The following is a 24290-nucleotide window of genomic DNA, read 5'->3' on the forward strand; positions in this document are numbered from 1 at the left end:
AAATGCATCGGATAGAAGTAATATGGTGAAAGTAACACCTAATTGGAAGAATTCTCAAGGTCATCCAACCTAATGCCACATTCAACTTACACTTCCTTGTCTTGGTAGCTGCATTATTTAGGAAAGTAGCATTTTCTCCTGGCCTGAAAATCTGCAGCTACTATACCTATTTATTTGTGCTGAGCAGTGGCTGGAGGGAGGAGGGCTAGATGTACTACACTTGTGATGTACTGGGGAATGAGGAGGGACAACCCATATAATTTAGTATAAATATCAGCAACAAGAATCCCTATTGCATATTGACATATTAGATTTGCTTACAGCAGACAATGCAAACTGGTGTATTTTGGGCCAACTGAGACTTCATCTCCCTAGTTTGCAATCCTGGATTTCTGCTTCAGCTTTTAATTTAAGCCATCTTTACAGTGTTAATAAACTGAAAAAACGTTTGTTAAATCATAATTTTTTTAATAAATAGACATTTCTAGCTGCTACAAAATGAAGCAATTTGAAAACTGCCCAAAATTAATACTGTTTAATAAAACTACTCAGCAACTCAATCACTAAAAATGTTGTATCACACTGGCAATATTTCAGCCATGGTTTGTTGCAAAGGAAATCTCTGATTTCATGGAAACGTTTTTTCTGCTGCTCGCTACTTCAAATACTAAACATTTTTCAGGCAATTTTGAGGTTCGATATGCAAAGGAAAAACTTAGGTAAAACACTCATAATAGTGAATACACGGTGTATCAACTAATTGCCAAATATTATTCATGTACATAGAGCTGCATTTTTCAGTAGCATTTTATCTACTGGACCAAACCACTACTAATGATTGACAGTAAATGGCTAAAGGAAAATTGAATATATGACATCTTCCAACAACATTTAATGGAAATCTTTGGTAACACATCTGCAAATCACTAGTGACACACTTCATGTGACAGGAAATGCAGTAGGAACAGGAAAAGGTTTATATAAATATTTGATAAATAGTGTGTGTGCTGGTAACTTAATATGCATACCACTCAACATTACAGGAAACAATCAGGGAAATATGACAATGCCCTTAATCCATCACGGTTTTAATTCAGGCCACCTAAACCACACCCAGGTCCAACCAATCACATCCTCATTTAGTAAGGCCACAATCCCAAACGTGTAAGACTTTCTGGCACCTTTCTTACATCGAAAAATTGGGATGTCTGTTGAAATTCTGGACTATTTGGCAGCTATGTGTATATATTACACACTGTTGTCCACAATTATATATCATTGTAACTCCTTTTCAACCCTCAATTTAGGTATAGCAACAATGCATATGTCCCTTTAAATTTCATATTACTACCAAACCTGGGATTGGCAATACATTCTTCACAGGATCTTCTGTTAGCATACTACTGCAAAACCCAACCTCGATTTAATGACAACTGATTGTTTCAAATCTACAGTGTTTATAAGGACATCCAATTTCACTTGGATGTAATCCCCTGTTGAAGCTACCTGGAGCGATAATGCGCATCTAGAAGCTCATACTTGCCCTGTTAGCTACCTTTTCTACTGAAGAATTAATCACTTTGAGTGACCTACTTATTGAAGTATGACCTTGTTTTGTTTTCATATTTTTTTATAATTCTTTTTGTTTGGTTGATTGATAATTGATTACACCATATTGTCTGGTCTATTAGTACATGTTCTTCTGGAGCCCGGGCTCCTGAGAATAGGGCTCATTGCTCTTTGTTTCAGAACCTTAAACACCTGCTTATACTAATGATTACACAACAATTTACATAGTCCAGTGTATTCTGCGGTTAGACAATTGTCACCTATTTTTCAGGAGCAGTGACTTCATGGCTATATGTGTATGTATATTATGTGATCCTCAATACAGTCCTTACAATTTTTTGAAATGCAGGTGGATACTTTGGGTGTTTTTTTTTTTTTTTTTTTATGCAAAAAATTGTAAAGAGTATCCCTGGCCTCCCCATGATTGCCTAAGTTGTTACCCATGTTTGGGCTGCTTATTCTATTCATTCCCTGTCCCCACCTGAACTACCCTCACTTTCTATCCTTACACTCATTGCCTAGCTCAACTAAAGTTATAAATTTGGAGTTTTTGAAGTCAGACAAATTACAACTCAAAGTCTGTGCCACAAAATCCTTAGTGTGACAGTGGGACAGCATTTAGCATTAAAATCGATTTATTTTTATGGTGTCAGAAAAACGGCTGCTACAGTAATTGAAAGTCAAATCAATTATACAAAATCATCATTTGAACATGGCCCTAAGAATGAACATGACTCATTAAAACTTTATTTTATTATGACATGGTTCTTTCGGATATTTAATATTTAGAAATAAAAACATTATAAAGTGCTAAAAACCTATAACAAGTGTTTACAAATATAACAAATGAAGCACAATAACTATCAATGTCTACATGCAAGAGGTAAAAAATTTATATTTCTAAAGAAAAAATGAATTAAATAAGAACTGCTGTTCAAATGACTGTGCATGGGATGTAAAGTCTTCACTATATTTTTTAGACCATCTGAAAAGATAGTTTTACAAACAATTATTAACAAATCAGGTATGTGAAGCAAACAGAGTCCATTCTGTATGTACATTTTGCAGATCAGTCAACTAGAGGAAAACATTTTTTAATGGACCTTACTTTGTGCCCGGGGCCATTGTCATGCTGAAACAGAAAAGGACCTCTCCCAGACTATTGCCACAAAGTGGGAAGCATACAATTCTCTAGAATGTCACTGAATGCTGTAACATTAAGATTTCCCTTCACTGGAACTAAGGGGCCCAGGTGAAACCTTGAAAAACAGCCTCAGACAATTATTCCCAATCCACCAAACTTTACAGTTGGCAGTACCCATCTTGGTAGGATGCATTCTCCCAAAACCAGATTCATCTATTAAACTGCCATATGGTGAAGCATGATTCGTCACTCTAGAGAAAGTGTTCCAATGATCAAGAGTTCAAAGGCGTTGTGTTTTACACCACTCCGACTGAAGCTTTGGTATTGATGGGAGGCTCACTCATGGAAAACCAATCCATGAAGTGCCCAACGAACACTTCTTATGCCGACGTTGCTTCAGAAGCAGTTTGCAACTCAGGAGTGACTGAAGCAGCCAATGAGAAGCGATTTTTACTCACCACACGCTTCAGCTTAGCTGTCCCATTATGTGAGCTTATGTGGCCTACTGCTTTGCAGCTGAGTTTCTGTTACTTATAGACGTTTGCACTACACAGTAACAGCACTTACAGTTGACCAGAGCAGCTCTAGCAAGGCAGACATTTTGACTGATATTAGAAACCTAGCATCCCATGACAGTGTCATGTTAAACTCTTCAGTACGACCCATTCTACTGCTAATGTTTGTGTCTATGCAAATAGCTAGCCTGCAAATCATATAATTACATGATATTATTGACCCCTTGTATTACAAATCACTGAAATACAGGATCATGCACAGAAAGCGTAGGTGGAAAACAATACAATGTAATGCCCAAACAATACTTAATGTCTTGGATACAATTGAATTTTACCCACTAGAAGGGTGTTATGCCTCACCAAATATACTTATTCTATGAACAAAAAATAAAAACAGAAAGCCAAGTAAATATTTTTTAATGTATGCTACAAGAACCTATTTACCTGGAAGAATTGTATTATGTAAGTCCAATTATGTACATTTAGCTATTTAGATATATGAAAAAGTTATGCCTATATAGGTTAGTTATAGAGACATGAAAATTCCATTTACTGTAAAAGAACGGACTAACATTGCATTGGATGAGGGTGATATAAGGATAGGTAGAATTGCCCGATACGGATTTCATCAGGGCCGATATACAATCAAGTTTTGCTCTTTCTACCCAAATCACATACTGACACCACTTGACAGACATCTGCCATATTCAATTATGCACTGTTCTGTTCTAGAAAATATTTATGTCACAATGACAAAACTGCAGGGACGACGTTAACAGATAAAGCATGGCATATGCCACAGTAAAGAAAACATAGCAGAGAAATCCTTACATAACAACCTTTGTCCCACTATTTTATTCACCTCTGTTAGCAGAGCTATCTTTATTGCAGAAAAGATATACACAATTCTATGCTTTTGTAGTAAGGATCAAACATTTATTATTAATTTTTGAGCAGCAACAACTGTTTTTCTACTGAAAACCCATACTGTAATTATTGTACTCTACAGGTAGCAGTAGTAATCAAGCCAAAAGCAACAGTGTAGTCATGTCATTCTTAAAAGATCAGCATTTTCCCATGCTTCTGCATAACAAATGTGTTGCAGATTAATTGAAAGTGTACAGGGCATCTCAGTACTGAGATTAATCCGAGCATTTGATATCCCTTTCACTTCATATGGAAATGCCATTCAATGGAACCATTTTCATTGGGACAATGTGTTTTTGATAACAAGTGGAATGTAAATCTCATGAGAAAGAAATCAATCCAACCAAAGTAGTCCTCTGTATTGATTTGTGTGCATTATAATTTCACAGACTTGAATGGAATTTCAATGTAACAAAAAGCAATTTCAGTGCAACAGAAAAAAATCAGGACAAATGGGAAGTTTGGACATTTTGTGTAAAGGATGACTGCAAAACATGTTTAAAATAGCAACAAGCTCACCTACAGCTACATATTGTGTAACTGTCCTCTATGCTGTCTGGGAATATAGCGTTTAACAGAAACTAAATATTTCTGCAAGAGACACAGTTTCCCCAAAAATATTTTACAAAAGAAAAGGACTTTGTTTAACATGTAATTATATTTTTTCAGACATGCTAAGGATTTTGTATTGCTTGAATATTCATAGTAATTACTGACCTGTTTACTAAAGACCAAGTTATGAGAACTATCTGGAATGCCTTTGTTTGGAGATAAAAGCTATTATGGGTTGTGAATGCGCCATGAAAGCACCTATATATGTATTTCACTCACCACTGTCAAAGTTACTTGTATTAGATTTTGCTTTCCTTTATGTTTGTCATTAATAGAGAGAGTAATGTTGCATTTATATGTAATAATCCAAGCACAAATGATAACTTCACCTAAAACACAGTTTGAATAGGTTTATCCCTGCTTGTTTATGTGGTGTTAAATGGATTTTTCAATAGCAAATTCCTCCTCTTTGTAATCATCATTCAATTCACAGATAAACCAAAGCCACTAGCTAGTTGCAAGTTGTACAGGATTTTTTTCCCATAAGCATTGGTTAACACAAAGCAACATTTATGAAGCAGAGGTTACAGTGTAAAATAAAAACATGCTATTGTAAGAATTATATTATAGATAAGGAACAAACCACACTATTTTTTCACAATAAAAGTGCGGTAGCACTCTGACAGCACCTCAAATCTGATGAGGTCACCAAAAAATTATGAACTACAATTTTTTGGTTTGGTTGAATGAATTTCCCATCTCCTTTCAGCTCTGCTTCTGACAGCTGGAAATACCAAATTTCACATAGAAATCATAAGGGAGAGACGCCGATGCAGTACACACAGGTGCTTAGTGTGGTGGTTGTCAGACAAGGACCTTGCTCTGTCACATGCCTTGAAAAGACAGGCATATGCACTGCACAAGTATCTCTCCTTAATGATTTTTATGTAAAATTCCACCTCTACTCTGTACAGCTGTCAAAAACAGAATAGAGACACATCTTATGGTCACTTGGATTTCAATATACCGAATGGATGAAAACATGTGTGAAGTTATCAAGGATGTACATGCCGTGTTCTAGAAAGCACAAAGTATCACACATAGGATAAGTAATTTTCAAGTTAGCATTACTTAAACCAGCAATTAATTTTCAAAAGTCTAAGGCTAGATGTAGTATGTATTTGTGACAGTACTAATACAAACCTGGTGCACAAGAATTTCCATCCTCCACAAATAAACCATTCTAATCCTCTTTTTCGACGAGTTATTCTGGCTCTAGGTAAGGTGTGGTAATCACTTTCATCGTTCTCAAAACCTTCTTCTGACATCATAAGTGGCATTTCATCCAAAGGGGAAGTTTCATCCTGATACCTAGCAAAACACATTTATATCATTTTCAGTCACATAGCATTGTTATTATTTTTATCAGTTTACCAGCTACTACAGAGAAGTTTAACATAGATTGGGTGTGAGGTTACTGGTGAATAGTTTTTTGTAAGTTTGAAATCTTTTCATTATAAATCCAAAGCAACCTTCATAGCTCGGCAGCAGGCATCAAATCAGCTGTATCTATATATTAGCACAGAACACTATATTGTTGACTTTCTCTTGCTTCTTCTGGATGTAAGATTTTACTGTTGACTTTACCACTTCTACCCAATTTACCAATATTCATAACCTTCAAAGAGCCAGCTGCATGGTTATGTATGAAAAATAGCAATGTACAGATCACATGGTCTATAACTATCTATGATGACTGCTATATGTGCATTTTTTATTGCACTCTAGTGCAATAGACTTAACAATTACATTGTGTTTCAATTTAATCTGATTGAATGCAGCCGCATACAATTTTGCATCCAATTAAAGGAAAGGAATCCACTTAAGTAATACCAAATTGCATAAAGTCACATAACAGAAACATAATTGAAAATACAATGACAATAAAAAATTAATTTGTGTCACCAATGCAGACACTAGTATTGTCACCACAGGGGATTTATTAAACATATATTTTTATAGAACGCAGAATAAGATCCTCCAAGCACTTCCTTAAATCTTGTCCTACCTCATTTATGGATGTAAAGCCAGGATTTAGATTTGAGAGCAAATTAATTTAGCAACTGCTTTACAGGGGATTAACTACTTGTATTTGAATATGTATAAATATATGTGTGCTTTCCCATTTTCCTTGAGAAACTTTATTAGTCCACAGGATGAATGTATTTTTTTTCACTATGAAAACTAAATGTAAAAACACTTTTCTTTGCTTATGATCTGGTTGGATGTAAGTGTATCTGATATGTGCCTGGCATACAAAATATGTCAGTCAATACATAGCACGACAGCATGCTGGAGTCATCTGTCAAACACAAAACCTCATATTTAACTTCATCTTAAGTACAAAAAATGGGTGGTACAAGAAGATACTTTGCCCTAGCTTTTAACAAAGCATTCTAAGGGGTAGATTCAACTAGCTGCATTGTTCCTGCACATTATTACCATTTCCACTGTATAAGCCATAGTAACGGTAATAACGTGCAGGACATGTTGTTCTTTAGAACAACGTGGCTAATTCAATCTACCCCTAAGCGTGTTAATGTACAAAGGATTAGCGGTTCATTGGCTTAAGTTAGTTACTGGACCCTGGTGTCATAGAGCGTCTACTAGGCTTGTTAAACGTGCACAAAAAGGCAAATTTTAACACTCAAATGTAGGAGGCTTTAGGCATTATACATACAATTTGTACACGACAGAGTTAACTTGTGTTAAGTTGTAGTTTGTAGAAGTAATTGTTATAAATATAATAACGTCCCACATATTTTACACTTCCAGCTTTATCTAGTTCTTTAAAGTTCTCTACCTGCTTTGCCTTCAAACACTAATTCTCATCATTTCTATTAATACAATAACAAGACACAATGCAATCATTATATGTCAATTAATGTTCAAAAAAAATACCAATTAAAAAAAAATACCTGTCTTTTCCAAAAAAAAAAGAGAATAAAATAAATAAACAGCGCACACCTCAGAAAACAATTACAGGATTTCCATTTTGTGAGATATGCTCTTAAATTAACAGCTGCATTCTATTGTGAAAAATAATACATGCAAAGCATCATCATGTTTAGTATCATCGACTTCAAAATGCAGCCTTTGAACCAGCATGCAATTTATTCTATTTCAAAAGCAATTTTCCTTTTGTGTAGTAAAATTTTACCTCTGTATTTAAAAACAATAAGACGATGAATAATGGATTTTTCATAGCTGAGATGAGGACTAAGTCTAATTTTCTTTGTAATGTGTGTCTTGCACACTTAATTGGTTTGTCACTCATGGACAATCAAGGCGTCAAGCAATTAAGTATAATATAAGAAACTTTTCTAAAAGGAAAGTACTAAAAACAAACTAAATAAAATACCAGAAAAGAATACATCAAAACTCACAGCATGGAAGCTGCTATCCTGGGAAACAAACACGTCTTGTCTAGAGCATGTCTGACTTGTAGATATATCTACAGACGAAGTAGACTTAAGTGCATTTTTTCTGATGTACCACTGCACTCATGTCACAGAGAATCCCCATTAACGTCAATAGAAACTGTATCATAGCCATCATTCTAATTGGTGGTTATTGGAAAGCCAAGTGGTTTCAATATTTAAAAAAAACTGGTTCATCTATATATGATGCTACAAATCATCAGTACTTTCTATTTTCCTAATAATGGCTGTCGGCAATGATTTGGAATAAATATTTATAATATGGTGGATAATAGGCAAGGTCTTCCTGACAAGGAAAAGTAACCCACCCCCCCCCCCCCCTATTCTCATTGGCCTCCTCTTAGGGCAGGCAGGTCAAACTCAAAACCTCAATTTGGCCAAATAATCTAAAATTGTGTGGGATGCAAGAAAAAGAAAAAGTCACATACACAATTTTGCAAGGTCTATTATTATTAGGAATAAGCAAAAATAAAGTTTAATATTTTCTTCCCGATGCTTGACACGGTGCCCTCCATGCTGCTTTTACTCCCCTTCACCTGTCTCCCGTTTCACACTGCGCCCTTCATGCTGCTTTTGCTCCACTTCACCTGTCTTCCCTGTTTCACACTGTGTCCTTTATGTGGCTTTTGCTCCCCTTTACTACCTTTCCATTGCCTTCTTTCTTCTATTCCATTTCTTTTGCTTATTCTAGTGGCTGCTCTCTTTGCGCTCCTCACTGCAAACGTCTGGCATAATAGCGTCAGTTCCAAGGGAGGAGGGCGTCGGACACCACAGTGTCAGAGAAGTGTTTTTTTTTTTTATTTTATTCTACTGGGCCCTGGCGGGGCCGCAAAGAATTGCACATTTGGTCATGTGCGGCACACAAGTTTTACATGTCTGTCCTAGGGGTTCATTTATCAAATGGAGAGCACTGGATGTTCACAAACCGCAACACCTCTAAAGGTAGGATAATCAGTGATTGGAAGGTCATGTCTTGTCACCCAGCATAAATAGTTAATTATGGATTGACCTGAAGCTTGTCTGTGTCATACAGTACAGGATAATGCACACGGTTTTAGGGTGTGAAGTTACAAAGGAGCCTGTTGTCAAAGCTTCCTATAGCTACCTAGCCTTTTGCTTGCAGTCTCATTATTTTAGGATGCACTTTGTTTGAATAAAGTCATACATTATTGGCAATTTTTTTAACTGTTTTGAAGATTTTTAATGTCCATCCATTTTGTATGCGATTGTATTAATAATTGTATAAACATTTCATATGATCAGTGAATATATACTACTGTCTGCAGTTTGTTAGGACATTCTTTGCTTCCTTTCGTTATTTTTTTTTTTCTCTGTCAAACCACCTGAAAGACCGACATCTGAAGCACCTGGTAAATATGTAACTCACAACTCATTTAGGGGACCATCATGGCCGTTAGTTCAAGACATCATAAATTGTACCTAGTGTACAGTATTGAAAAACAGAGCATTCTTGATAAAAAAAAAAAAAAAGTAAGCTAATCTATGAAACTGTGCCCCTCTCTCCGTCACGTACTTACTGCACTAATGTGCATAGCAACATTTCAATTAGCAGTTTGCACAAGCTGAAGATTCTGTGATACTAGTCTCATGTTAAGAGCCTGTCTTGAAAGCTGGAAACTTAATCTAATTTAATTATGTCAGAAAAAGTTTCCCAGAAGCACAAAGAGCATGCTTCGGCTAGAACATGGGATGGTCAAATTGTCATTAAAAATATTTATAGTTGCCCACAACAGTGGTGTAGCGATCAGGGCCAAAGCAGCGTGTATACATAAGCAGAGTGAAAGCTGCAAAGATCATGGACAAAGCTGCACTGACCATGGACACTGCAATCACAAAGTATTAATTGCAGTTAAGCTCAAATGAATGAGAGGGCTATGAAAGAGACCTTGGGGTAAATGTATTAATGTCCGGATTCTTCAACTCCGGGGTGTTCAGCGTCTTAGGCGATTAAATTTGAAGCGGCGCTGCATTGTAAAAGGAAGTTTCCCTTTACAATGCAGCGCCGCTTTAAATTTAATCGCCGAAGACGCTGAACACGCCGGAGTTGAAGAATCCGGACATTAATACATTTACCCCCTTGTGTATGATACCTCATTCACATGACTCTCACTCTTCAATAGGCCTATACATATTAAATGCATTAACATGGCAGGAAGTCATGCAGCCAAATGCATATAGAATGGTCTGTTAATTCCTCACAGAAGATTAGTGACAGTCTATTACAATGATGGGCCGCATGCAGTCCTCCGAGCCTTCACCTCTGGGACCTAGCTCCTTCTTACTTTATTTTAAGATTTGTTTCTTATAACTTGTAAAATGTTTGTTGATGTTATTACAGATAAATTGACACAAAGATCTGGCACCTATCAATGGGGATATGCGCTTGATTGACAGAGGGAACAGCCATGGAGCAGATGAGAAAGCCGCCAGAGCGAGAGAAAAAAAAATAGTTAAAGAAGTCAGGCTGCATCATTAATAATAGTCTGAATAAGAGTCAATGGGTTCCATTTATGATGCGTACACCAGCTGAGGTATTATACAATATCTTCTTGGGAGGTAGCACGAGCCTCAATTTCTATAATAGTGCAATAGATTTCACCAAAGTGCATAAACGAGCAATGGCCGATGGGAAAAGTTGGTAGGAGTAAGAACAAAGTACAAAGCAGGTGTTTTGGCAAGCAGTGCAAAATGGTGATTTCATCTGGCAGAGTGAGATTATTAACATGAGATAGAGGAGTTGATGGGGCACATATTTAGTGGCGTTCAATGGCGAGTGGAAGGGCAGCTCTGACCGGGTAAAAGTTTTGTCTTCTCCTATACTTTTAATGGACTGCATTCCAATTGAAATTCTGCAGAGAAGTCAATATCTAGGCGCACATTTCCCAATCTAAAACAAAGCTTCAAATGTTCAAAAGTGCCATATATAGTAAAGACAGTACTCGTGTCCTCTCACTCTCATAATTAATTTAAGCATTAAAATAACAAATTATTACTGTTAATTGTGTTTCAAGGCTGCAAATTATAAGGAATTAATCATCCCTTCAATCGAGTCAGGACAGAAAAGAAAACACCTCTGGAAGGTGTCATCAACAGCACTACAAATAACTTCACGGAATTGGTCCACAGTACTAGTGATTGTAACTAATTTACATTGGCCAGTATTGACCCACTGCTTATAAACAATTGTGTCGCCATCATCCATATCATCGACGAAACATACACGTTTATAAGACCGAAGAACAAACAAGGATTTCAGTTAGGTCTTTGTAGTCCATCTTTAGTGGTAGAGCAGCAACCAATAATTTTAAGTTTTGGTGAGTTACGCAAACCCAAACAGAATGCATACCTCTTGCAGCAACACTAACAAACCATGGAGGTCGTAAGGAACAAAACATAGACAATCCAACTCGAATGTCTGGAAAATGGTCTTTGAAAGCAAGATAAAGCTCTTTCAAGTTTACTAGGAGTAGCCTTTTCTGTTTGTGATTTTTTTTTCCTTCTGGAACATTTACAGAAACAAACATTTTCTTTCCAGGGCACATACGAGAATGTTCATCATCTTCGTAAAACTGCTGTGCCTGATGAACAATTTATACAAGAAGAAATTTTTCAGATTCTACCAGCTTGCCATGGGTTGCTTTAAATTTCCTTGAATGTTTTACTATGTATTCTATGACATTAAAATTTTCTACAATCTGCATAATTGTCCAGCTGTTTGGTGCCAGTGTTAATATTTGTATTACTTCTTGTCATGGCGCCTCTTCACAATTTTCCTTTAGCTCATATATCAGACTCTGTATATAACAACATCCTGAACATTTGTTTAGTTTCTGGGGTGATTCTAGTGATGTGCTAGGATGAGACAATATTTGAGTAAGCTTGTTTTGAATGGCTGAACTTGCCTGCTCTTTCTTTCTTTTAGCATATGCCTCCCAGTGTCTTCTCTTTACTCCATGGAATTTCACTGGTGTACAACCAGGCCTTGTAATACTTTCATTCAGCTCATCTGATTATGCAGGTTCAATTAAACTTTTCACCAGGGATTCAACTTCTTCTGCTGGCATACCTATGTCTGTTTGTTCTTTACAGTGTAACAATCGAATTCTGCATTTTGACCAAAGTTTCTGTCCTGGCTTAATAACAGCATGAAGTTGACACTCACCATGTTCTTTTGCCCAATTTAGTGACAACTCTTAAGCTTTTTCTGGCTATTTTTTGTGAAACAAGAAAGGATTACAGCATGTTTTCGGAAATTCTTTATAGTTTAACAGCAGTACCTTTTCATGATGGTAGCAGACTGAGGTTCCAAAATCACTGGTTGCAGTTTCATTTGAACTTCAGTTCTCAGAATCAAAAGTTCTTTTTCTTCATCTCTAAAGTGGTCCCAGCAATGTAATCCAGTGGTTTTATAGTAAATACTAATATGTCAGTCAGTACTTAAAAGACTACCAAATGTGCACTTTGAAGGAGCAGCTACCATGATTGACTATCTTTCTATCTGTCTCCCTCTCTCTTTCTCTGGAATGTTTCAATTTCAGTTTTGAAAGGGAACCCCCTTCCCATCAGTTTCTGTTAAGTTTCAGTTTCTTTATAGGAGAGCTTATCCCATTGCCTAAGTTTTGTTTACTTTTTGGGTATGGTTTTTAACCTAGCATGGTTTCTTGTGTAAATTATGTATGTGGTACAACAGTAATTGAATGTAAACTTCATTATTTTTTTCTCCACTATGAAACAGAATATCATGCTGATTTTTATGTGTGGTAGTAATGTATACCTTTGTTAAGCACCTAAAAAAATTGGGATATCTAATGTTGATTTAACCTAACATTTTAATTTTGTTCCAAAAGCTTGCATTTTTGTTGTAATTGGATTTTTGGATTCGGGGGGGAAAGTTACCTTAGGGGTTCAAAGATTGTGGCGATTCCTTAATAAGCACTCGTGATAAATAAACGAATATTAAATAGTTTAATACATTGAAAAAGAAATACTTCGGATACTAATGGTCAGACAGTCGAGATATTTGGCAGAAATAGTTTGTGGGACATCCTCTCATCAAAAAATAAAAATTTGTAAAAATCTGAGATAGGTGGTGGACATTTCTTTTTTTTGGGGTGATCTGATGTAATATAACACCAAACAAGATAACCTAGTCTCTCATTTGAAAGCTTTCTCCAAAAAGATGTTACCCTTCAAACGGTAGCAACACCAGTCATTTTTGGAGTATCTGCAGCCACATACATACCATGGCTCGGGCTGATAAGCTAATGGATACCTCAAGATGTTATGCAGTAAGAAAGATTTGGATAGAAAGATAAAGGGCCAGATAATTTGAAAATCTAACTCCCAACTCTATACCCTGAGTTGGGAGCTTGGCACCATTTTTCTCATTGCTACCAGAAACACTTCTAAGTCTCTTCAACGAGAAAATTCAACAACCCTGGTCGTAATATCTTAGTATGCATTGCCACATATCACCAAAATGATGCGCATGTTCCATATGGACGCATAAAGACTTCCTGTAAAGTTAAAATGTAGGTCCTCGCATACCTACTGTTCTCAGAGGCAGGTGCTTCTCCCCAGCTACTATTACTGTACAATATTATAGGGCTTCAGTAAAGAGCTCCCCCCTCCTTCTGCCATGCACAAATCATATTACAAGTAAGCTCTTAGATACATAATTAATAATAGGTACCTGTACCTGACTCAACGCAGGACAACAAAGTAAACAATTGAAGGAAGGGGGAGTGACCTTATATACCTTCTGAGGGTATTTTCTTTTCTGTCCAAACTCGGCTGGAAGACAGGATTAAGCCCTTAGTATTTGTGGTCATGGAAGAGGAGGGGAAATAAGGCTAAACAGAAAAGTATTATAAAAGAAAAAATGAAAAGGTCTATTTAATGAAAGTGGTAGTTCTAAAGTAGTAGAATGTTGGCCAGTTGTAGTGTCTCTCTTCTGATACTCCAGCATCTACACACACACTACCAGGCACGCTACTAGTTTGCACGTAAATGAGGACCAATCTATTCAGAACACCAAAAATACTCCAAACAGTATATGTTATGAGTCTGCACTATTATTTGCATTGTCTGATCTGTAAAGAAGGGTGAAATACCAGTGTTGTTCCTAAGTTGGAAATGGCGATAGTGATAGTTATGTTTGGCAGGGTAACAGATATAAAAGTTTATTAATGCATAAAATACCCAAACTCATTAAGGGGTTAGCTTGTGCCAGTTGTACCAACTGAAATTCCCAGCATTAAAAGAATAATAAATTATACAAATTTATATCCTCTGTCATAAGAGCCAAGCTGATGAGGAGTGTCGCACAATATGTGACATTGTCTAGATAGAAACTTATTTTTTTTAATTATGTTTAAGAAACCTTTTCTTACATATACAACACCAGTTTGGGGAGACTCAACAGTGAGAGGAGGCACTGATGGATCTTCCTTTTACACTAACACTTTTTGATCCAGTCCTATTTATATCTAATTGCATCTGATCTGTAAACTGCTATGAAATCCAGATTATTGTTGACATAATAATACCGCTGGCAAGGGAGATCTTATCAGGATCTCATCTACACTGCTATTGTGTGCCCCACCATACAAGGGACATATAATGATGATTCATGATAATGTCACCAGTTCACCTGGTAGAGAGCGTCTGTATTAAGAGGATCCTTGGGTTGTCGCTGATAGTTTTGGCCCAAGGACTGCAGCTCTGACATTACTGGGCAACATAAATGTATGTTGGGTTAGAGATATAGATCCAATAAACTGATGAAAATGTACCATATCCAATCAGGAGACAATTAACAAGGTTCAATATATACAAAGGTGATGGAACCTAAAACAACCAATCAAATCAAGTGCCTCCTGCATGGGCTATATACCTAGTTCCTAGATAATTGGTGGTTCAATACACAAAATGGCAGTTTGCACTGTGGTGCCAACAGATAGACTTGCCATAATAAAAGACCACATGCAAGAGAGAAGAATGTTTCACTAAATAGAAGCCTTTCTTATTAGTAATTTCTTTGAATTTCTTGATAGGAGATCATTTAAATTGCACTGATTGAAGAATCAAATATGTAATTTATAAAAAAAAATCAGTTTGGGAAATATGCTGTGAATAATATATTTTATTAAAGGTTAAAAAGTGAAAATTGTTTTAGCTTTAAGTGGCAGATTCAATTCCCTGCATTGTTCTTTAGAACTATGGTAATAGCTGTGCATTACCATTACTACGGTAATTTCAGCGCTGATTTTTGCTTACAGCTCTGCGTTGCTCTAAACAACAACGCAGGGAATTGAATCTGCCCCTAAGATGTTGAAATTATGAAGCAGTTAAGATATTTTAGGATTTTTGAACAAGTTTATATTCAACATAGTGCATTATTGTATCAATTGAATCATCGTATCAATGTAATCATCATCATTTAATTTAAATAAAACTATAAGGATGCATAGCTATCTGTTTTTCTATTATGTACATTTTTTACAAACATCTCCAATGATATTGTTTAACTGTTAGAGCTACAGCTGTTGTAGCTGTTAGCAGCAAACAATAAGTACTTGCTTTATAAGTAAATGGTGCACAATTCTGTCTATATCTAAACTAGCACGAGTCAGCCCTAATGGTGACCACAAGCAGTGTGATACAGCATTTTGCCGCACCCACATCAGTAAGCAATTTGGCCACACAGGTGGATGCTTGTGGATCTTAAGTTTCCAAGTCTAGCAACTAGCCCCCACACATCAATTGGAAGTCGTCATCTGACCAGTCCATTCACCATATTCAATCAAAATGATCATGATAGGGTCCTCTGCTGCTTGTGAGGTACTCACTGCACCTCTCTCCCCGCAGGGAGTTGGCAATTGTCAATTCACAGGATTATTAGGAGCTTCAGACCTATTGGCGCCTTCACACTTTCTCTCAAGAGTAATGATTACATAGCTGCATGAGGTGGCATTCTTCTTTAACTAATAGTAGCATGGTCACCCAGCATTGCACGTCTCCAATTTCTAATGTGTAGCAGTTTTTATATATTAGCAAATTACTTGGTAAACAGACAAACAATTCTGTTTAGAATATAAGATTTGTTGGTTTGTTGCATTGTAGTTATGTTGTGTTGTGGCTAGGATTCCTTCCAGTAGTCAAAACAATTGTTTACAACCCAAAAAATTATGTTTTGAATATTTGTCGCTCTGTTGCGTTGTCACTATGTGGTCTGATAGGTTACTTATTCGATACTAAATAACTATGCAAAATTTGGCAGCTTTACCTTGAGAGCTGTGGAAGATATTCAACAAAAAGCTTCTTCTTTCATATAAATAGAGATGAAAGCCTGAAGCACGTTATAAAAATAGTCAATGCCTTAAAAGAAGTATTACCTCAAAACTTATTTATTTGCTTAACTGTGACTATGCAGGGGAACAGATATGCTAGACATAATGTAACTGAATATATTAATTTATTAAAATGTCAAGCTATTTTAAAAGGATCATACATGAATAAGGATGACAAAATGGGTTTGAGAGAAGTTATGGGGATTATGGGACAAAGACAAAAACAATGCTTAGACGGGCAAGATAAACTTTGCAAACAGACATAAGGGTATATTTACTGAACTGCAGGTTTGAAAAAGTGGAAATGTTGCCTACAACCAATCAGATTCTAGCTGTCATTTCGTAGAAATACTAAATAAATGATAACTAGAATCTGATTGGTTGCTATAGGCAACATCTCCACTTCTTCAAACCCGCAGTTTAGTAAATATATCCCACAGTGTTAAGAGTCTGGAAACAATGTTAGGAGTCAACAGGGAGCAGCGAGCAAATTACCGTAATAACGGTATTTAAGCACACTATTACCTTAATAACTGTAATAGTGCGCAGGATGAGTTACTTTTCACAGTAATGCGGCCAACTGAATTTTTTGAGAAAAACCACAAAAACAGAGGAAGAACTTACACACTCCACATAGGTAATGTCCTGGTCCCAGCACTGTGAGGCAGCAAAGCTAAGCAATTTTTCATCAACATAACAATATACAAATTACTAACACCATGGTATACCAATATAATCAGTATTTTACCAACAAATAGGTTTTAAACAAGTCTTGCAGTGGCCATGGCTTTGTAGATGGGTGAATTAAGAGTAAATACAATGTTCCAATTTACACAACAGCCAAACAAAAAGCTGAACATTTCAGAGACCAGAAATGCAGTATGCTTAAGGGAGAATTCCAATTCAAATAAATAAAAACATATTTAAAGATAAAACCACATCCTCTAACTGCAGTCTTTCCTGTCATGCCCACTGTTCAGCGGCCTAATGTGCATACTCTGCTAAGTATATTCTCAAAGCTATAGCAGGGGCTAAGACAGGTTAAAGCTGATTGGACAACCTTTTGCAAGATGTGGCTCAAACCACCAGTTGTGAAATAATACCTGGGTCCTGAGTGGGTTTTTTTGGCGTAAAATACAGGTTTTGGTACTGACCATACGCACAATATGGATGCGCACGTTCCTATGTTACAAATTCTTACATGTTGGGAGGAGGACGAGGGGAGTTAAGGGGAGCTACAACGTAGGAGAAGTACAGTAAGGGTGTTTCACTTAATTTGCGCAGCTTGCATCTGATATGCCTTTGGCTGCTTGAAGCCTGATGCAATAAACATGCTGGTGAACTTGCTATTGTGTAAAAAAATATATATATATATATTTAAAAAAATAGCGCCCCCCTCCCCTCGATACCCACACTAGGCTATGACAAAGGCTGGTGCTACTACAGCAGAGATACCAGCAGCATGGGGCTCCCCTGCCATAATGACAACAAACCTTAGTCCACTCAGCATGGGGCAGAATGCCCTAGGGCGGCGGTTACCAAACTGTGCGCCGCGGCTCCCAGGGGTGCCGCGGCGCTGTCACTGGGGTGCCGCGGGCCAGTCATAAAAAAAAGAAAGAGCAGATAAACTTACCAATCCGCCGGGCGCCGGGACCCAGCAGCCTCCTCTCTTCCGCAGCTGTCACTGAATATCGACGTCAGTGACAGCTGCGGGAGAGGAGGCTGCTGGGTCCCGGCGCCCGGCGGATTGGTAAGTTTATCTGCTCTTTCTTTTTTTTATGGCTGGGAGAAGCGGAGGAGGACAGCGGGAAGAGGAGGAGGACAGCGGGCAGCAGAGGAGGACAGCGGGCAGCAGAGGAGGACAGCGGGCAGCAGAGGAGGACAGCGGGCAGCAGAGGAGGACAGAGGACAACGGGCAGCAGAGGAGGACAGCGGGCAGCAGAGGAGGACAGAGGACAGCAGAGGAGGACAGAGGACAGCGGGCAGCAGAGGAGGACAGCGGGCAGCAGAGGAGGACAGCGGGCAGCAGAGGAGGACAGAGGACAGCGGGCAGCAGAGGAGGACAGCGGGCAGCAGAGGAGGACAGAGGGCAGCAGAGGAGGACAGCGGGCAGCAGAGGAGGACAGCGGGCAGCAGAGGAGGACAGAGGGCAGCAGAGGAGGACACAGGGCAGCAGAGGAGGACAGAGGGCAGCAGAGGAGGACAGAGGGCAGCAGAGGAGGGCAGCAGAGGAGGACAGCGGGCAGCAGAGGAGGACAGAGGACATAGGGCAGCAGAGGAGGACAGAGGGCAGCAGAGGAGGACAGCGGGGCAGCAGAGGAGGACAGCGGGGCAGCAGAGGAGGACAGCGGGGCAGCAGAGGAGGACAGCGGGGCAGCAGAGGAGGACAGCGGGGCAGCAGAGGAGGACAGCAGGGAAGCAGAGGGGGGCAGCGTGCAGCAGAGGAGGACAGAGGGCAGCAGAGGAGGACAGAGGGCAGCAGAGGAGGACAGAGGGCAGCAGAGGAGGACAGAGGACAGCGGGCAGCAGAGGAGGGCAGCAGAGGAGGACAGCGGGCAGCAGAGGAGGACAGCGGGCAGCAGAGGAGGACAGCGGGAAGCAGAGGAGGACATCGGGAAGCAGAGGAGGACAGAGGGAAGCAGAGGAGGACAGAGGGCAGCAGAGGAGGACAGCGGGGCAGCAGAGGAGGACAGCGGGGCAGCAGAGGAGGACAGCGGGGCAGCAGAGGAGGACAGCGGGGCAGCAGAGGAGGACAGCGGGGCAGCAGAGGAGGGCAGCGTGCAGCAGAGTGACAGAGGGCAGCAGAGTGACAGAGGGCAGCAGAGTGACAGAGGGCTGCAGAGGGGGGCAGCGTGACAGGGGGCTGCAGAGGGGGCAGAGTGCCTGGATGCAGAGGGGGCAGTGTGACAGAGGGCAGAGGAGGGGGACAGAGGGCAGAGGAGGGGGACAGCGTGACAGAGGAGGGGGACAGCGTGACAGAGGGCAGAGGGGGCAGCGTGAGAGGGGGCAGAGGGGGAAGTGTGACAGAGGGCAGAGGAGGGGGAAAGTGTGACAGAAGAGGGGGACAGTGTGACAGAGGGCAGAGGAGGGGGACAGAGGGCAGATGAGGGGTACAGCGTGACAGAGGGCAGAGGAGGAGGACAGCGTGACAGAGGGCAGAAGAGGAGGACAGCGTGACAGAGGAGGGGGACAGCATCAGAGGGGGCAGCGTGAGAGGGGGCAGAGTGACTGGATGCAGAGGGGGCAGTGTGTCTGGATGTAGAGGGGGCATTTTTGCATACAACTAAATAAGTATTTCTGTCCTGACCTAAATACTTATTACATTTTTTTGACCCAACTACTTTTAAAACAGGACTGCTCAGTAATTATTTTGGAGGGGTGCCTTGAAAAAATTTGGAGACTCTAAGGGTGCCGCGAACTGAAAAAGTTTGGGAACCACTGCCCTAGGGGAATCAGGCCTGTAAAAAAATTTGTATAAAATATGTATCAATGAACTCCATTGATACATTTTATCAATGGAAGTCACTGCAGTTGAATACAGAGCTTTCCCACGCTCTGCCCAAACAGAGCAAAGCCACTCTGTATTCATCGCAGCTCGCAATCACTGTCCAACATGGGATTTTTTTGACCAAGTGGATTTTCAAGTCTGGAGAAGGAAAAGGATTCCCCCAGGATTTAGGTGAGCAATACTTTGATGAAAGAGGGTTTGTGTGGGGAAGTTTTTATTCCAATAAATTGCTTATATGACTTTATGTCTTTTTACACATTTTTCCCTTGTGAACTATAGGTCCCAGTTGGCTCTGAAAGCCAGGGCATGCTAGCACTTGTAGTTCTACAAGTGTCAGCATTCTGTGGCAGCCATGGACATGCAGCCATTGTAGTGCTACAACTACAGCATACCAAAGCAGTTTAAAGCTGCCAGGGATAGCTGGGATCTGTAGTTCACCAGTAGAACTTTTTTGGGGGGGTACCCTTTTTCTCCCCCTATTATTTATTTCTTTATTAAAAGACATTTAAGTGGCAGTCATCCTCATCAACTTGAAATTGACGGCTGACTTCTCTACTGCTTGATGATACGCTTTAAACATATCTTCAGTAGACACATTTGATATAGTATGCTGACTTGTACATATTATTACATCTGTGTTATGAACATAAATTACATCCAAGTCTACATCAGGCCCCCAGCCTTCAATGCTGTTGCCTGTTGAAAATATGCATGGGGGATCTAACAGATGGGTTGCATAAACAATCATATACTTTTACAGTGGATAGCTCAGATTTTCGTTGTCATCCCAGCAATAAAGCACACCGTACAGTATAACTACACAAAACCACAGTTTATTTAAAAAGACAAAACAAAAGTGGAACTGAAAATTGGATGTGCATTTTGAAACTATATGCATAAGGCCACATACCCACTGGAACTGTGGTTGCATTTTTTAATGCTTGTAAAAATGCTACTGAAAATACCTGCCTAGTTTTGTGTCAAACTTATCAGGTAGCCCTATCAAAATTCAAATGGGGGAATTCAATTAGCCATCATGTTCCTCTGAACATTGTGGTTGTTCATTTTTAACTTGAAAAGTTTTTAATTGTATTTATAAGATAAAGGAAAACAGACATAACAATGTATACGGATTACAATCAATAAAATCCGAGATTTGTACAATTCACATTGTTAACATATAACAAAGACACCATACAAAAGTAAAATCATAATCCAGAAATGGGAAGTGAAGGGAAGGGAGGAGACATATTTTGAGACATGCAGCATATCGAAGAGGCACACTTGTGGATTTCAGAAAAATAAAGCATTAGAAGGCTAAAATAGTTACTAAGGGTCTTGAGGGGGCCAACGTTCTGAATATTTATACCATGAGAACCACTTGATCAGGGGGGAGGACACAGCAGTGGAATATCTGATGCCAATAGTTTCTGTCTCAAAGCTACGTTGTGCTTTAACAAAAATTCTTGAGAGATGAAGGTAGAGGGGACTTTCAATTCTGGGCTATCGTTGCCCTGGTGGCAATGAGTATATGTCAAGTAACATAGTGGTTGTGGCATTGGAGATGAGGTGGGTATAGTTGTAGTAACACTACAGCAGGACAAGGGAGGATATTAGATTTAGTAACCTGGAATATCAGATGGAAGACCTCGGCCCACAGTGATCGGATTTTGGGACATGCCCAGAAAATATGGATTAGGGTACCAATATCACCACATTCTCTCCAACAGTTTTTGGATACTGAGGGACAGATTCTGTAAAGCTTATTTGGGATAAAATATATCTTGTGTATTATTTTAATTATTATCTCCGAGTGGTTAATGCACTTGGACATTTTATAGATATTCTGAAAGATTTTCTCCCACTCTTCTACTGGGATAGTAATCCCCAAGTCAGATTCCCAGGTAACTTTGACCGTGAGATCCCAAGAGTCAACGAGGGACAGAAGGGTCTGGTACCATATTGAGATGCCACCCGCAAGTGAGGAGGAGAACATTTTACATATGAGGGGGGAGGATTTAAGGTAGGAGGATGAGATGGGTAAATTTGTATTCAGTGTCTAATCTGGAGGTATTTATAAAAATCACGTGCTGGTATGTCATACTTAGCTTGTAGATGGGAAAGGGGGATCTGGAATTGGTTGTGACAGTTGGTAGAAAGATTGGAGGAAGGAAGAAGCGAATCTGGAGATAAGAGCATCATCTTGTCCCAAACAGTAAGGGAATCTCTGATACACCAGAAAGGAGTTACAGGAGTTTGCCTGCAAGGCTTATCTAACCAAAGGAGGTCTGCAAGTGGTTATGGGAAAGAATTATGGTGTTCAAAAGCCACCCAGGGTTTGAGAGGGGAAGGGGCCTGCCAGTCTCTGAGTTGGTATACTAGGGCTGCATGCTGGTATGCTTCCAGCTTAGGTGTCCACCTAGAGCAAAACATTTGATTTATAGAGAATCTAGGGCATTTATTACGCCAAATAAAGTGTAATGGTATAGTGTAAAATTTGTTTAGGAGAGATCCGGGAACAAGGTAGGGGATAGAACTGAACAAATACAGGATCTTCGGGAGAAAGATCATTTTCGGGGGCAGCCACTCTCCCAACGGCTGCGCATTTTTACTATTACTACGGTAAAACCTGCGCTCATTTATCCTTGTACCCCATAGAGGTGTGAGGAAAAATCAACGGAGATTTCTGTAAAAATTCTACGGCTGTGATTTTCTAAGGAACATCGCGGCCATGGAATTCCCCCCAAAGAAAGAAAAATAACGTGTCTGGTGCCACATACATTGTTGCTAATAGGGAACCTTATTTATTGTTTAAACTCAATAACTAAAAGTGTAGTACTGACTAACCAGAGCCGTAACTTAAAATTTTAGCACCTGGGGCAAGAAAGAAAAATGCCGCCCCCCCCTAGCCCTCAATTTTAACCAAATGAACCTAAAATATTCATAAACTGTGCCCCCCTTCAGTGCTGTGCCCTGGACAGTCACCCCTTTCGCACAGCCCTAGTTAGAGCCCTGTGACTAACAGAAATATGGCAGCATTCAGAGAACAACTTCTGATTACTGAAATTTTCTGATTAAACAGATCAATTTCGACCTTCAAAGGCACAATACTTTTTACCCTCTTCTTCAATATACCACGTACTTGTGCTTAGATGGTTTATTTAGTCTTTAACACCTGAATTCACACTTATGACTCTTCATCTGGTGCCCAAGCCACCAAAATGTTAAGCGCTACCAATACCATTTTACAGGCAAAAGCTAAAGAGCTAATGAAAGTTGTCCATCTATACAGAGTAAACTTTTTTTAAACATATATTTGGTTTGCATAATTGGGTCATTAAACTGTCACTTGCTCACGACAGAAATCAAAACTGTATTACTTATAGTTATTCAAGCAGATAATGGCATGCATAATACCAGTGTTGGCTAACCTGTGACACTCCAGGTGTTGTGAAACTACAAGTCCCAGCATACCCTTGCAGCAATAAGCTGATATATATTGGCAAAGCATGCTGGGACTTGTAGTTTCACAACACCTGGAGTGTCACAGGTTAGCCAACACTGCATAATACCATACATAATAGTCCTGTAAATGCCATACAGGAAACCAGGGGTTATAAACTGCAACTACTACATGCCATGGATAACAAAATGCCATTAGTTTATTTGTAAAGTTGTCTTATATCCACAGTGTATACCAAACCACACATGACTAATTGCAGGTGTATCTAAGGTGACATTTATTTGCTAGACCAGACATGCAGGTCTGAGGCATAGGACAGGTGCACAGCACACACATGACAGGGATGGGAGGTGTGTCTCTCACCTCCTCTTACTCTTGTCTGCCGTGTAATAGGCCGCTCGTTTCTGCACCGGTTGAAGTTGGATGCTATCCGCCATCTTCCGCCGCCGCACGGAGTGACGTCGCCAGTTACCGACCAGCTGGGACCGCGGAAGACGAAGGGATGTTACGTCACAGTCAGCTGACACGGCAGCGTGTTGTGTGAGATGACGTCCTGGGAGCGGGCACAGAGAAGTATTGCTGCTGGCAGTTACTGGTTCTCCTGTGCTGTGCAGAGGAGCTCGAGTTCAAGATGTGCTTATGGACTAGTATATGTTTATTGCACTTTATGGACATTGTATTAATTCAAAACTTCTACTGCTAGTTCAATAGGTTACTGTAATTTTTCGTGCTTTTTCAAT

The 24290-nt window shown here is 39.4% G+C and overlaps 1 protein-coding gene across 2 annotated transcripts in view; it reads right to left on the minus strand.

Annotated features, from left to right (window-relative positions):
- LOC142158866 (putative phospholipid-transporting ATPase IIB) overlaps positions 1-24056 on the minus strand; it is a 272638-nt gene extending 248582 nt beyond the window's left edge. For both annotated transcript variants that reach the window (XM_075213200.1, XM_075213199.1), the window contains exons 1-2: positions 23914-24056; positions 5911-6078 (exon numbers count right to left, since the gene is read on the minus strand). In XM_075213200.1, the coding sequence (XP_075069301.1) occupies positions 5911-6078; positions 23914-23987 (242 nt within the window). In that variant the 5' untranslated portion in view covers positions 23988-24056. The remainder of the gene's footprint in view (positions 1-5910; positions 6079-23913) is intronic.
- Positions 24057-24290: the final 234 nt, after the last annotated feature.

The sequence above is a fragment of the Mixophyes fleayi genome, chromosome 5, assembly GCF_038048845.1.
Source record: "Mixophyes fleayi isolate aMixFle1 chromosome 5, aMixFle1.hap1, whole genome shotgun sequence".
In the NCBI taxonomy this organism is placed as follows: domain Eukaryota; kingdom Metazoa; phylum Chordata; class Amphibia; order Anura; family Limnodynastidae; genus Mixophyes; species Mixophyes fleayi.